The sequence below is a fragment of the Panulirus ornatus genome, chromosome 65, assembly GCF_036320965.1.
Source record: "Panulirus ornatus isolate Po-2019 chromosome 65, ASM3632096v1, whole genome shotgun sequence".
In the NCBI taxonomy this organism is placed as follows: Eukaryota; Metazoa; Arthropoda; class Malacostraca; order Decapoda; family Palinuridae; genus Panulirus; species Panulirus ornatus.
Window position 1 is genome coordinate 21,377,051 of NC_092288.1, and position 15,134 is coordinate 21,392,184.

At 42.2% G+C, this 15,134-nt stretch overlaps 1 protein-coding gene across 1 annotated transcript in view; it reads left to right on the forward strand.

Annotated features, from left to right (window-relative positions):
- The window catches only part of LOC139746645 (uncharacterized), a 191,983-nt gene extending 177,730 nt beyond the window's left edge, over positions 1–14,253 (forward strand). Inside the window, exons 3-5 of the mRNA XM_071658068.1 lie at positions 10,350–10,483; positions 10,904–11,141; positions 12,742–14,253. Of these exons, the coding sequence (XP_071514169.1) occupies positions 10,350–10,483; positions 10,904–11,141; positions 12,742–12,815 (446 nt within the window). The 3' untranslated portion in view covers positions 12,816–14,253. The remainder of the gene's footprint in view (positions 1–10,349; positions 10,484–10,903; positions 11,142–12,741) is intronic.
- Positions 14,254–15,134: the final 881 nt, after the last annotated feature.

The following is a 15,134-nucleotide window of genomic DNA, read 5'->3' on the forward strand; positions in this document are numbered from 1 at the left end:
TAAGTCTAACAGGAAGGTCCTTACTAGTCTGCCCAACATAAAACTTATCATAATTTCTACATGGCACTTTATAAATGCATCCAGGAGAATTTCTTTAACGAGTTCCTGATTAAGTTATTATTCATAGTATTATTGTTACTGAAGGCAACATTTACATAAAAGGATTTAAGCAAGATGGGAAGTAAAGTAGAATTATTATTAATAGGGATACCTAAAAGATTTTTGGTGTCAATGGTAGGTTTGGGGCGAAGGTTCTGGGAGTGTTGAAGAATTTGTGGAAGGCGAGAACGTTATCTCTGAGTGCAAAAATAGGTACGTTTGAAAGAATAGTGGTTCCAACAATGTTATAAGGATGCGAGGCGTGGGTTGTGCGGAAGAGAGTGGATGTGTTGGAAATGAGATGTTTGAGGACAATAAGTGGTATGAGGTGGTTTGATTGTGTAAGTAATGAAAGGGTAACAGATATGTCTGGTAATATAAAGAGTGTGGTTGAGAGAGCAGAAGAGGATGTATTGAAACGGTTTGGTCACATGGAGAGAATGAGTGAGGGAAGATTGACAAAGAGGATGTATGTATCACGTCGACCCTGGTATACCACATCCTTCCAATTCACTCTATTCCTTGAACGCCTTTCACCTTCCTGCATGTTCAGGCCCTAATCAAAATCTTTTTCACTCCATCCCTCCACCTCCAATTTGGTCTCCACTTTTCCTCGTTCCCTTCTTTATCAATCTTTCCCCACTCATTCTCTCCGTTTGACCAAACCACTTCAATACACCCTCCTATGCTCTCTCAACCACACTCTTTTTATTACCCGACATCTCTCTTACTATTTCATTACTTACTCGATCAAACTGCCATTTCATTTCCAACACATTCACCCTCCTCTGCACAACCACAGCCCACGTCTTGCATCCATATAACATTGTTGGAGCCACTATTCCTTCAAACATACCCATTTTTGCTCTCCGAGATACCGTTCTCGACTTCCACACATTTTTCAACCCTCCTAGAGCCTTCGCCCCTCCCCCACCTTGTGACTCACTTCCGCTTCCATGGTTCCATCCGCTGCTAAATCCACTCCCAGATATCTAAAACAATTCATTTCCTCCAGTTTTTGTCCACTCAAACTTACCTCCTAATTTACTTGTCCCTCAATCCTACTGAACCTAATAACCTTGCTCTTATTAATATTTACTGTCAGCTTTCTTCTTTCACATTCTTTACCAAACTCAGTCACCCGCTTCTGCAGTTTCTCACCCGAATTAGCCACCAGCACTGTATCATCAGCGAACAACAACTGATTCCATTCATAAGCCTTCTCATCCACAACACACTGCATACTTGCCCCTCTCTTCAAAATTCTTGCATTCTCCTCCCTAACAACTCCATCAATAAGCAAACTAAACAGCCATGGAGACATCACGCACCCCTGCCGCAAACCGAAATTCACTGGGAACCAATCACTTTCCTCTCTTCCTAATCGTACACATGGCTTACGTCCTTGATAAAAACATTTCACTGCTTCTAGAAATTTACCTCAAACACCATATGCTCTCAATACCCTTCACTCTATCCCGTACTTATATGTATAGTTGTAAAACCTCAGGACCCTAGAATTTTCAATGGGTTTTCTTGATTATCTATGCTCTTATTTTCACTTTCTTGTTATTCATGCATTTTGTCATTTTCTTGTACATTATGTCTTCCACACTTCTCCCTTCTATTCATTTTCCCTGCCAGTGTATCCTGATCTTTTTTCATTCATTTGCCAGTCATGCTTGCCTGGTCTTCTTATGATTATAAGTGCACTATACATTGCATTTCACGAATTCGTATAAGTTATGCAAATTCCTCTTCGTCGTGAGTGTATCATGTACCTTTGATCTCTGGTATTTTACCTCAAGATTGATTATTCATGATCAACATACCTGATTTCTGAAGCCATGTTGGTTTACTGTATTGGTTCAGATGATACATTCTGATCTTTATATCTACAACTCCTGGTTCACTATGATAAACGTGGCAGGCGAGCAGATTAGCTCAGGGAGTTCTTAAGCAGTGCTCCATCGCCTATTTCCCAGTGGTACACAAAAGCATGAACGAAAGGGTTACATAAATTGTACTATAAGTACTATATCTAGTGAGGATATATATATATATATATATATATATATATATATACCAGAAAGAATACTTCCCACGTATTCCCTGCGTGTCGTAGAAGGAGACTAAAAGGGAAGGGAGCTGGGGACTGGAAATCCTCCCCTCTTGTTTTTTCTTTTTTCTTTTAATTTTCCAAAAGAAGGAACAGAAAAGGGGGCCAGGTGAGGATATTCCCTCAGAGGCCATGTCCTCTGTTCTTAACGCTACCTTGCTAACGCAAGAAATGTTCGCTGATGATACAGCGCTGGTGGCTGATTCATGTGAGAAACTGCAGAAGCTGGTGACTGAGTTTGGTAAAGTGTGTGAAAGAAGAAAGTTAAGAGTAAATGTGAACAAGAGCAAGGTTATTAGGTACAGTAGGGTTGAGGGTCAATTCAATTGGGAGGTGAGTTTGAATGGAGAAAAAATGGAGGAAGTGAAGTGTTTTAGATATCTGGGAGTGGATCTGGCAGCGGATGGAACCATGGAAGCGGAAGTGGATCATAGGGTGGGGGAGGGGGCGAAAATTCTGGGAGCCTTGAAGAATGTGTGGAAGTCGAGAACATTATCTCGGAAAGCAAAAATGGGTATGTTTGAAGGAATAGTGGTTCCAACAATGTTGTATGGTTGCGAGGCGTGGACTATGGATAGAGTTGTGCGCAGGAGGATGCTGGAAATGAGATGTTTGAGGACAATGTGTGGTGTGAGGTGGTTTGATCGAGTAAGTAACGTAAGGGTAAGAGAGATGTGTGGAAATAAAAAGAGCGTGGTTGAGAGAGCAGAAGAGGGTGTTTTGAAATGGTTTGGTCACATGGAGAGAATGAGTGAGGAAAGATTGACCAAGAGGATATATGTGTCGGAGGTGGAGGGAACGAGGAGAAGAGGGAGACCAAATTGGAGGTGGAAAGATGGAGTGAAAAAGATTTTGTGTGATCGGGGCCTGAACATGCAGGAGGATGAAAGGAGGGCAAAGAATAGAGTGAATTGGAGCGATGTGGTATACCGGGGTTGACCTGCTGTCAGTGGATTGAATCAAGGCATGTGTATGGGGATGGGTTGGGCCATTTCTTTCGTCTGTTTCCTTGCGCTACCTCGCAAACGCGGGAGACAGCGACAAAGCAAGAAAAAAAAAAAAAAAATATATATATATATATATATGTATATATATATGTATATATATATATATATATATATATATATATATATATATATATATATATATATATATATATATATATATATATATATATATATATGGTTTCAGAAGTGGTAGAGGATGTGTGGATCAGGTGTTTGCTTTGAAGAATGTATGTGATAAATACTTAGAAAAGCAAATGGATTTGAATGTAGCATTTTATCGAGGATGTAAGGCATGTGTACGTGTATGAAGAGAGGAAAGTGACTGGTTCTCAGTGAATGTAGGTTTGCGGCAGGGGTGTGTGATGTCTCCATGGTTGTTTAATTTGTTTATGGATGGGGTTGTTAGGGAGGTGAATGCAAGAGTTTTGGAAAGAGGGGCAAGTATGAAGTCCGTTGGGGATGAGAGAGCTTGGGAAGTGAGTCAGTTGTTGTTCGCTGATGATACAGCGCTGGTGGCTGATTCATGTGAGAAACTGCAGAAGCTGGTGACTGAGTTTGGTAAAGTGTGTGGAAGAAGAAAGTTAAGAGTAAATGTGAATAAGAGCAAGGTTATTAGGTACAGTAGGGTTGAGGGTCAAGTCAATTGGGAGGTGAGTTTGAATAGAGAAAAACTGGAGGAAGTGAAGTGTTTTAGATATCTGGGAGAGGATCTGGCAGCGGATGGAACCATGGAAGCGGAAGTGGATCATAGGGTGGGGGAGGGGGCGAAAATTCTGGGAGCCTTGAAGAATGTGTGGAAGTCGAGAGCATTATCTCGGAAAGCAAAAATGGGTATGTTTGAAGGAATAGTGGTTCCAACAATGTTGTATGGTTGCGAGGCGTGGGCTATGGATAGAGTTGTGCGCAGGAGGATGGATGTACTGGAAATGAGATGTTTGAGGCTAATGTGTGGTGTGAGGTGGTTTGATCGAGTAAGTAACGTAAGGGTAAGAGAGATGTGTGGAAATAAAAAGAGCGTGGTTGAGAAAGCAGAAGAGGGTGTTTTGAAATGGTTTGGGCACATGGAGAGAATGAGTGAGGAAAGATTGACCAAGAGGATATATATGTCGGAGGTGGAGGGAACGAGGAGAAGAGGGAGACCAAATTGGAGGTGGAAAGATGGAGTGAAAAAGATTTTGTGTGATCGGGGCCTGAACATGCAGGAAGGTGAAAGGAGGGCAAGGAATAGAGTGAATTGGAGCGATGTGGTATACCGGGGTTGACGTGCTGTCAGTGGATTGAATCAAGGCATGTAAAGCGTCTGGGGTAAACGATGGAAAGCTGTGGAGGTATGTATATTTGCGTGTGTGGACGTATGTATATACATGTTTATGGGGGTGGGTTGGGCCATTTCTTTCGTCTGTTTCCTTGCGCTACCTCGCAAACGCGGGAGACAGTGACAAAGCAAAAAAAAAAAAAAAAAAAAATATATATATATATATATATATATATATATATATATATATATATATATATATATATATATATATATATATAGAGAGAGAGAGAGAGAGAGAGAGAGAGAGAGAGTTGTGCGGAGAAGGGTGGATGTGCTGGAAATGAGATGTTTGAGGACAATATGTGGTGGGAGGTGGTTTGATCGAGTAAGTAATAATAGGGTAAGAGAGATGTTTGGTAATGAAAAGAGTGTGGTTGAGAGAGCAGAAGAGGGTGTTTTGAAATTGTTTGGCCAGATGAAGAGAATGAGCGAGGAGAGATTGACCAAGAGGATATATGTGTCAGAGGTGGAGGGAACGAGAAGTGGAAGACCAAATTGGAGGTGGAAAGATGGAGTGAAAAATATTTTGAGTGATCGGGGCCTGAATATGCGGGAGGGTGAAAGGCGTGCAAGGAATAGAATGAATTGGAACGATGTGGTATACCTTGGTCGACGTGCTGTCAATGGATTGAATCAGGGCATGTGAAGCGTCTGGGGTAAACCATGGAAAGTTGTGTGGGGCCTGGATGTGAAAAGGGAGCTGGGGTTTCGGTGCATTATTACATGACAGCTAGAGACTGAGCTTGAACGAAAGTTGCCTTTGTTGTCTTTTCCTAGCGCTACCTCGCGCACAGTATGAATTATGTACATGTGTATATATGTATATTTCTGTGTGTGTATATATATGTATACGTTGAGATGTATAGGTATGTATATTTGCGTGTGTGAACGTGTATGTATATACATGTGTATGTGGGTGGGTTGGGCCATTCTTTCATCTGTTTCCTTGCGCTTCCTCGCTAACGCGGGAGACAGCGACAAAGCAAACTAATGAAATGTAAATATATATATATATATATATATATATATATATATATATATATATATATATATATATATATATATATATATATATATATATATATTTTTTTTTTTTTTTTTTTTTTTTGCTTTGTCGCTGTCTCCCGCGTTTGCGAGGTAGCGCAAGGAAACAGACGAAAGAAATGACCCAACCCACCCCCATACACATGTATATACATACGTCCACACACACAAATATACATACCTACACAGCTTTCCATGGTGTACCCCAGACGCTTCACATGCCCTGATTCAATCCACTGACAGCACGTCAACCCCGGTACACCACATCGCTCCAATTCACTCTATTCCTTGCCCTCCTTTCACCCTCCTGCATGTTCAGGCCCCGATCACACAAAATCTTTTTCACTCCATCTTTCCACCTCCAATTTGGTCTCCCTCTTCTCCTCGTTCCCTCCACCTCCGACACATATATCCTCTTGGTCAATCTTTCCTCACTCATTCTCTCCATGTGACCAAACCATTTCAAAACACCCTCTTCTGCTCTCTCAACCACGCTCTTTTTATTTCCACACATCTCTCTTACCCTTACGTTACTTACTCGATCAAACCACCTCACACCACACATTGTCCTCAAACGTCTCATTTCCAGCACATCCATCCTCCTGCGCACCACTCTATCCATAGCCCACGCCTCGCAACCATACAACATTGTTGGAACCACTATTCCTTCAAACATACCCATTTTTGCTAACCGAGATAATGTTCTCGACTTCCACACATTCTCCAAGGCTCCCAGAATTTTCGCCCCCTCCCCCATCCTATGATCCACTTCCGCTTCCATGGTTCCATCCGCTGCCAGATCCACTCCCAGATATCTAAAACACTTTACTTCCTCCAGTTTTTCTCCATTCAAGCTCACCTCCCAATTGACTTGACCCTCAACCCTACTGTACCTAATAACCTTGCTCTTATTCACATTTACTCTTAACTTTCTTCTTTCACACACTTTATCAAACTCATTCACCAGCTTCTGCAGTTTCTCACATGAATCAGCCACCAGCGCTGTATCATCAGCGAACAACAACTGACTCACTTCCCAAGCTCTCTCATCCCCAACAGACTTCATACTTGCCCCTCTTTCCAAAACTCTTGCATTCACCTCCCTAACAACCCCATCCATAAACAACTTAAACAACCATGGAGACATCACACACCCCTGCCGCAAACCTACATTCACTGAGAACCAATCACTTTCCTCTCTTCTTACACGTACACATGCCTTACATCCTCGATAAAAACTTTTCACTGCTTCTAACAACTTGCCTCCCACACCATATATTCTTAATACCTTCCACAGAGCATCTCTATCAACTCTATCATATGCCTTCTCCAGATCCATAAATGCTACATACAAATCCATTTGCTTTTCTAAGTATTTCTCACATACATTCTTCAAAGCAAACACCTGATCCACACATCCTCTACCACTTCTGAAACCACACTGCTCTTCCCCAATCTGATGCTCTGTACATGCCTTCACCCTCTCAATCAATACCCTCCCATATAATTTACCAGGAATACTCAACAAACTTATACCTCTGTAATTTGAGCACTCACTCTTATCCCCTTTGCCTTTGTACAATGGCACTATGCACGCATTCCGCCAATCCTCAGGCACCTCACCATGAGTCATACATACATTAAATAACCTTACCAACCAGTCAACAATACAGTCACCCCCTTTTTTAATAAATTCCACCGCAATACCATCCAAACCTGCTGCCTTGCCGGCTTTCATCTTCCGCAAAGCTTTCACTACCTCTTCTCTGTTTACCAAATCATTTTCCCTAACCCTCTCACTTTGCACACCACCTCGACCAAAACACCCTATATCTGCCACTCTATCATCAAACACATTCAACAAACCTTCAAAATACTCACTCCATCTCCTTCTCACATCACCACTACTTGTTATCACCTCTCCATTTGCGCCCTTCACTGAAGTTCCCATTTGCTCCCTTGTCTTACTCACTTTATTTACCTCCTTCCAGAACATCTTTTTATTCTCCCTAAAATTTAATGATACTCTCTCACCCCAACTCTCATTTGCCCTTTTTTTCACCTCTTGCACCTTCTCTTGACCTCCTGTCCCTTTCTTTTATACATCTCACACTCAATTGCATTTTCTCCCTGCAAAAATCGTCCAAATGCCTCTCTCTTCTCTTTCACTAATACTCTTACTTCTTCATCCCACCACTCACTACCCTTTCTAATCAACCCACCTCCCACTCTTCTCATGCCACAAGCATCTTTTGCGCAATCCATCACTGATTCCCTAAATACATCCCATATATATATATATATATATATATATATATATATATATATATATATATATATATATATATATATATATATATATATATATATATATATATATATATATATATATATATATATATATATATATATATATATATATATATATATAATATATATATATATATATATATATATATATATATATATATATATATATATATATATATATGTATATATATATGTATATATATATATATATATATATATATATATATATATATATATATATATATATATATATATATATATATATATATATATATATATGTATATATATATATATACATATATATATATACATATATATATATATATATATATATATATATATATATATATATATATATATATATATATATATATATATATATATATATATATATATATATATTTCTTTTTTTTTTTTTTCTTTTATACTTTGTCGCTGTCTCCCGCGTTTGCGAGGTAGCGCAAGGAAACAGACGAAAGAAATGGCCCAACCCCCCCCCCCCCATACACATGTACATACACACGTCCACACACGCAAATATACATACCTACACAGCCTTCCATGGTTTACCCCAGACGCTTCACATGCCTTGCTTCAATCCACTGACAGCACGTCAACCCCTGTATACCACATGACTCCAATTCACTCTATTTCTTGCCCTCCTTTCACCCTTCTGCATGTTCAGGCCCCGATCACACAAAATCCTTTTCACTCCATCTTTCCACCTCCAATTTGGTCTCCCTCTTCTCCTCGTTCCCTCCACCTCCGACACATATATCCTCTTGGTCAATCTCTCCTCACTCATTCTCTCCATGTGCCCAAACCATTTCAAAACACCCTCTTCTGCTCTCTCAACCACGCTCTTTTTATTTCCACACATCTCTCTTACCCTTACGTTACTTACTCGATCAAACCACCTCACACCACACATTGTCCTCAAACATCTCATTTCCAGCACATCCATCCTCCTGCGCACATCTCTATCCATAGCCCACGCCTCGCAACCATACAACATTGTTGGAACCACTATTCCCTCAAACATACCCATTTATATATATATATATATATATATATATATATATATATATATATATATATATATATATATTCGCCATTTCCCGTGTTCGTGAGGTTGCGTTAAGTTTTTGAATTCTTAGGGCTTGAGCAAGCAGGAGGGTGAAAAAGATGCACAGGATAGAGTGAAATGGAGTAGAGTGATATACAGGGGGCGACGTGCCGTACTTTTGCCCCTTCTCCTATTTCTATAGCTGGGCAACCCCGACATTTATGTTATTGTGTTGATATCTCCTGTTATGTCTGTTGTAACACTGTTAAGAGAGCAGTGGATGGACTGTTGTACTGTCTGCCATCGTGAATATTTGCTTCGTCACCCTGTTTTCTGAGTGTGGGTGTAGTAGCGTCTGCCACTGTAGACTGACTCTGTTGATGGCAAGATCTGTAGTGTCTGCTGCCATGACTGTTGTGGCCACCATGACTGTTGTGGCCACCATGACTGTTGTGGGTAAGGGTCTGTTGTGGCCACCATGACTGTTGTGGGTAAGTGTCTGTTGTGGCCACCATGACTGTTGTGGGTGAGTGTCTGTTTTAGTGTCTGCCATCATGACTGTTGTGGGTGAGTGTCCGTTACATTGTGCTCTCACCATGAGTGTTGTGGTGACGTGTTGTGCTCCCACCATTAAAACTGTGGGTGTGTATTGTGCTCCCACCATGACAGCTGTGGGTGTGTGTTGTGCTCCCACCATAAGAGCTGTGGGTGTGTATTGTGCTCCCACCATGACAGCTGTGGGTGTGTGTTGTGCTCCCACCATGAGAGCTGTGGGCGTGTGTTGTTCTCCCACCATGAGAGCTGTGGGCGTGTGTTGTTCTCCCACCATGACAGCTGTGGGTGTGTGTCGTGCTCTCACCATAAGAGTTGTGGGTGTGTGTTGTGCTTCCACCATGACAGCTGTGGGCGTGTGTTGTTCTCCCACCATGAGAGCTGTGGATGTGTGTTGTGCTTCCACCATGAGAGCTGTGGGTGTGTGTTGTGCTCCCACTATGACAGCTGTGGGTGTGTGCTGTGCTCCCACTATGAAAGCTGTGGGTGTGTGCTGTGCTCCCACTATGAAAGCTGTGGGTGTGTGTTGTGCTTCCACCATGACAGCTGTGGGTGTGTGTTGTGCTCCCACTATGACAGCTGTGGGTGTGTGCTGTGCTCCCACTATGAAAGCTGTGGGCGTGTGTTGTACTCCCACCATGACAGCTGTGGGTGTGTGCTGTGCTCCCACCATAAGTATCATAATTTCACATTTCCTGTAAGTGTTTACAATATCAAATCCAATATTTCAAGACTTCCTTTTATAACATTTTTATTTTACATGAGAAAAAAGCTTTTTTTTTTCCCTTTAGATATTTCCTCGACTCGAGTCTCATCGATTGTGGTTCCCACAGACCTGCCTGACGACAGACCCCAGATCTCTGGGGCACAGGAGCCCTACGCAATGCACGAGGAGATCAACCTGAACTGCTCCTCACCTCACTCCCAGCCCCCAGCCTCACTCACCTTCTACGTCAACGGCGAGCAGGTGAGGCGGCCCCTCGTGGTCTAAGATGGTGCACTTTGAATCCTTATAAGTGGATTGGAAAAGGTGATCAGAATGTATAGGTATATTGTCAGGGTAGGATCGGAACTAATTTGTAAGCAATGCAGATAAAGGTGGCATTGTTTATAATGAGCTTAATAGGATAGACTCAGAACGCTACGGTGTTTTTGGTCTCTCTCTCTCTCTCTCTCTCTCTCTCTCTCTCTCTCTCTCTCTCTCTCTCTCTCTCTCTCTCTCTCTCTCTCTCTCTCTCTCTCTCTCTCTCTCTCTCTCTCTTTCTCTCTCTCTCTCTCTCTCTCTCTCTCTCTCTCTCTCTCTCTCTCTCTCTCTCTCTCTCTCTCTCTCTCTCTCTCTCTCTCTCTGCGTCAGTAACCCAGTCTTCTTCTGCGCCTCCTCCTGCAGGCTGACCCGGCGTGGCTGGTGCACTACCGGCCGCTGGAGGACCCGGCCACTGGCCTGGAGACGTCTGTACTCGGTCTGCGATTCCCTCTGCGACCCAGACTGCTGCACGGAGGCTTCGTCAACGTCAAGTGCACGGCGGCCATCGACCAGCTGTACTGGAGCAGCAGCGAGACCTTCATCCCGGGTGACCTACCTTACCATGCCTCCATCATGGAGGGCAGGGCCGCCCTTGGCCGAGGTGGGTGATGTGGGCTTGGTCTGGCCAGGGGAGGTGGGTGGGGTTGGCTTGGCCCAGTGGAGGTGGGTGCTGGCTTGGCCCAGGGGATTGGGTATTGGCTTGGCCCAGTGGAGGTGGGTGGCATTTGCTTGGCACAGTGGAGGTGGGTGTTGGCTTGGCTCGGCCCAGGGTATTGAACATTGGCATGGCCCAGGGTATTGCGTATTGGCTTGGTCCAGGTGAGGTAGGTGTTGACTTGGCCCTGGGGATTGAGTAATGGCTTGGCTTAGGGGAGGTGGGTGCTGGCTTGGCCCAGGGGATTGGGTATTGACTTGGCCCAGTGGAGGTGGGTGTTGGCTTGGACCAGGGGATTGGGTATTGCCTTGGCTTAGGGGAGGTGGGTACTGGCTTGGCCCAGGGGACTGGGTATTGGCTTGGCCCAGGGGAGGTGGGTGCTGGCTTGACCCAGGGGGTATATTTTGCAAGCTATTCGCATCCTGCATCAGGCCAAAACTAATGCCCCTTAGCTTTGGACACGACACTTGAAAAAGGCACATAGAACTAATTGAGAAGGTCTAGAGGAGGGTTACAAATAGGTTACCATAAGACCTGTGGTACAGAGGAAGGGTAGAGGTTTAACTCAGTCCACCACGGAAGAGAGAAGAGTAAGCGGTGACCTGATCACAGTTCTTCGAAAGATTCAAAAACAGAACATCCAGAGGCCATAACATGAAAATAAGCAAGAGAGTTACTAGAAAATGAGTGAAGTGGTGCTCTAGAGTATATGAGTAGGATTGAATGCAAAGTGAGTCATATGAATGATAATGTGAACACCATACAGAGGTCTGAGAAGCTGTAAGGTCGTTCAAGAGATGGGAGGTAACACAAGTGTAGAACTCCCTCTCCGTACACTACAAACAGGTAATAACAAACAGGTGATTGCACACATTACTGGCTGTTGTGTCTTTCTTGCCCCAGTGTAAACTTCCCTATAACGAAGAGAATATGAGAAAAACATTGGAAAAACTAACAATCCCACGTGAAGTGTGAAGCTTTTGGGGCGTTCAATATTGAAAGATATGGGTGAAACTTAAATGAATATTGCTCAGGGAACGAAAAGGATATTCTGAATATCCTGTGTTGTTAATATTTGTTGATTCTTGAATTACTAAGGAAAACGTTTATACAGTTGCCTTTGTGATTGAATAGTGTTTTGTATTATGATCGATTAAATTAGGTATTTATAAAAGATATGAAAAAATATTTGATGTTTTTTTCCACCAGGATCCAATTTGCAATGTTTAATGAGGCCATAGAGAGTTTAAAACATGCTGACAGTTCTTTCATCTCATACAAAAGTAGGCCACTTTTTTTTTCCTCATTTACTTTATCAAGATTTGAGATCCTGACACGCTATAATAATTTTCAGGGCCCTTGCTGTTGCTAATGATTCTGTATCCGAAGACATCATCTGGTCTGACTAGAAACATGGCTTATTTACGTACAAGATCCTTCTCCTTCCAAGAATTTGAGAGAGAATGTGTTTGATTTCCATCTTGCCATATCGAGTGTTCGTTCGTTGTGTGAGATCTGAATGTATGTTCCTCTCTCTCTCTTGCAGGATGTCCGGCGTCTTCGTACAGCCTCCTGACGTTACTGCTGTCCGGTCTGTCACTATGGCTCTTCCTACACTAGAAACCATCGGTTTCAGCCCAGTGGGTGTGTGAGGGACGGTTGTGGGGCTCCTGTTACCTGAAGAAACCTCCTGGAGTAATGGGAGAGGGTCGAATACTCCGACAACAGAGAGGATCTACTGTTTCACCTCTTACGCTAAGACGTCTCCAGTTTCTAATCACTGAGAGACGGTCGGGGCACTGTACTCAAGGAGGACCTCTCCTCTCCACTGGGATGGTGGGAGGCGGTTGAGGAGTGTGGCACAAGGAGAATCTTGTTCGTGTCGCACCAGAAGCCAACAGGTGTCTCCGAGAGGGTTAGAGATCTGCAGGATCCAGGGAGCAGGTGGCCCTCCCGTCTCTCCTATCTGCACCAAGCCCTTCTCTCCGTACGTCCCGGGAGGCGGGGGGGGATGAAGAACACTCAAGATGTTCTTCAACGAGGAGGACCATCTGTACCTTCAGGAGGATGAAGAATACTCAAGAAGTTCTTCAGCGGGGAAGACCTTCTATCAATTCTGCTATACTGGAGACTCCTTTCCTTCCTGTCCGTAGGGAAGGTGGAAATGGCAAAGAAGCTCGACAGAAGACGACCCTTCTGTCTCCTCTACTAAGAGCCTTCTGTTCAGTAATCTCCCCTCCCTCCTACAGGAGGATGAGGAACAGTCGAGGAGCTGGAGGCACACATACACATAAGCTCAGTCTGACGTATGGAAGATGCAGAAACAATTCTGAGTGCTTTACTTTGAGCTGCAAGAAAGGACAGCTGTGCTGTGTGAAGTCCTCGAGGAAAAAGGAATTTGTTAAAACCGTTTGGAAAGTCATATGAACTATTGTAGGAAAGTAAGTGAGGGATCAAGACGAAGTACAATATCTCCTTTAAGCAAGATAGAAAATCTCTGAGTACATTTTCCCATTTTTCGAAAATAAGAATTATATAATTCTACCAGTTCCCGTTTTTAACAAGAAATGGGATAGGAGAAAAATGGCGAGGGGAGCCCTTCTCTGTAAGAGCCATTTGTGTCCTTGTTTATCCACACAGAACCACATTCAACACAGCATTTAGCGATATCTAAAGACACCATGGTCTTCAGAGTGTTGTGAGCGATTCAGAGACCATGATAGTCCCTACTGTGGTATCATAGGTGTTGACTAAACAACCACAAATGAAAGACATCCAGCGATTGTCTGCTCTCTCTAACACTGAGTGGAGTCAGTGTACATAGCCTTCTGGCAACCATGGAGTCAGTGTACAAGATTCTGGCAACAGTGAACAGTGTATAAATGTCTGGGAGACTTCCAGTCATCTTTCCTGGACATATTCTAATGTCGGTTATGTATGATCTAAAGAAATTTTTTTTTCTGATCTACTTTGTAATATTTTTTCTGCAATAATCTTTCTTGAAAGATTTGTTTAAGGTAAACACACACACACACACACACACACACACATATATATATATATATATATATATATATATATATATATATATATATATATATATATATATATATACTGGACAGGATCACAATTTTGCGTGTGATTAAGATATTCCTATGAGTCCACGGGGAAAATGAAACACGACAAGTGCACTTTCCTGCAATAATCACGTCATCAGGGGAGACACAAGAGAGAAATATAACAGTTAGTTGATATACAACGAAAAGACGTAGCTAGGACACCATTTGGCAAACATATGATTGACCAAATATGATTGTCCAAAACATACAACGACCGTTCATAAACTGATGTGGACAAGATGAATTGTTCACAAATTTTATAAGCAATCCAATTTGTATAGACCTTCACGAATATTAAGATTATAATTCTTTGTGTATTTAATAATAGAAGATTCAATGAAATTTCTCGTGGTACTGAGTTAGAGTTAATAACTGAGATGGCATTACTCCAGTCAGTACAATGATCATAGTTTTTAACGTGATTAAACAAGGCATTTCATTCTTTTCCTGTTCTTATACTATACTTATATTGCTTAAGTCTAATAGAAAGACTTTATAGATGTACCGAGGAAATTTTTCTGGTGAGTTCCTGATTAAGATGTTCTTTATAGTATTATTGTTGCTGAAGGCAACATTTTACATCAAAGGATTTAAGCAACATGAGAAGTAAAGTAGAATTATTATGAAAAGGAAGAACTCAAAGATTCTTGGTGTCAATGGGAGATTTGGGCTCAACTCTATAAAATGATTTCTTTGCTAACTTAAGGGATTTATCAATGAAAGATCTAGGGTACTTTAACTTAGATCCAATAGAATATATCCTCTCAAACTCATCATCAATAAACTCTGGACTGCAAATACGTAATGCCCTAAGGAACAT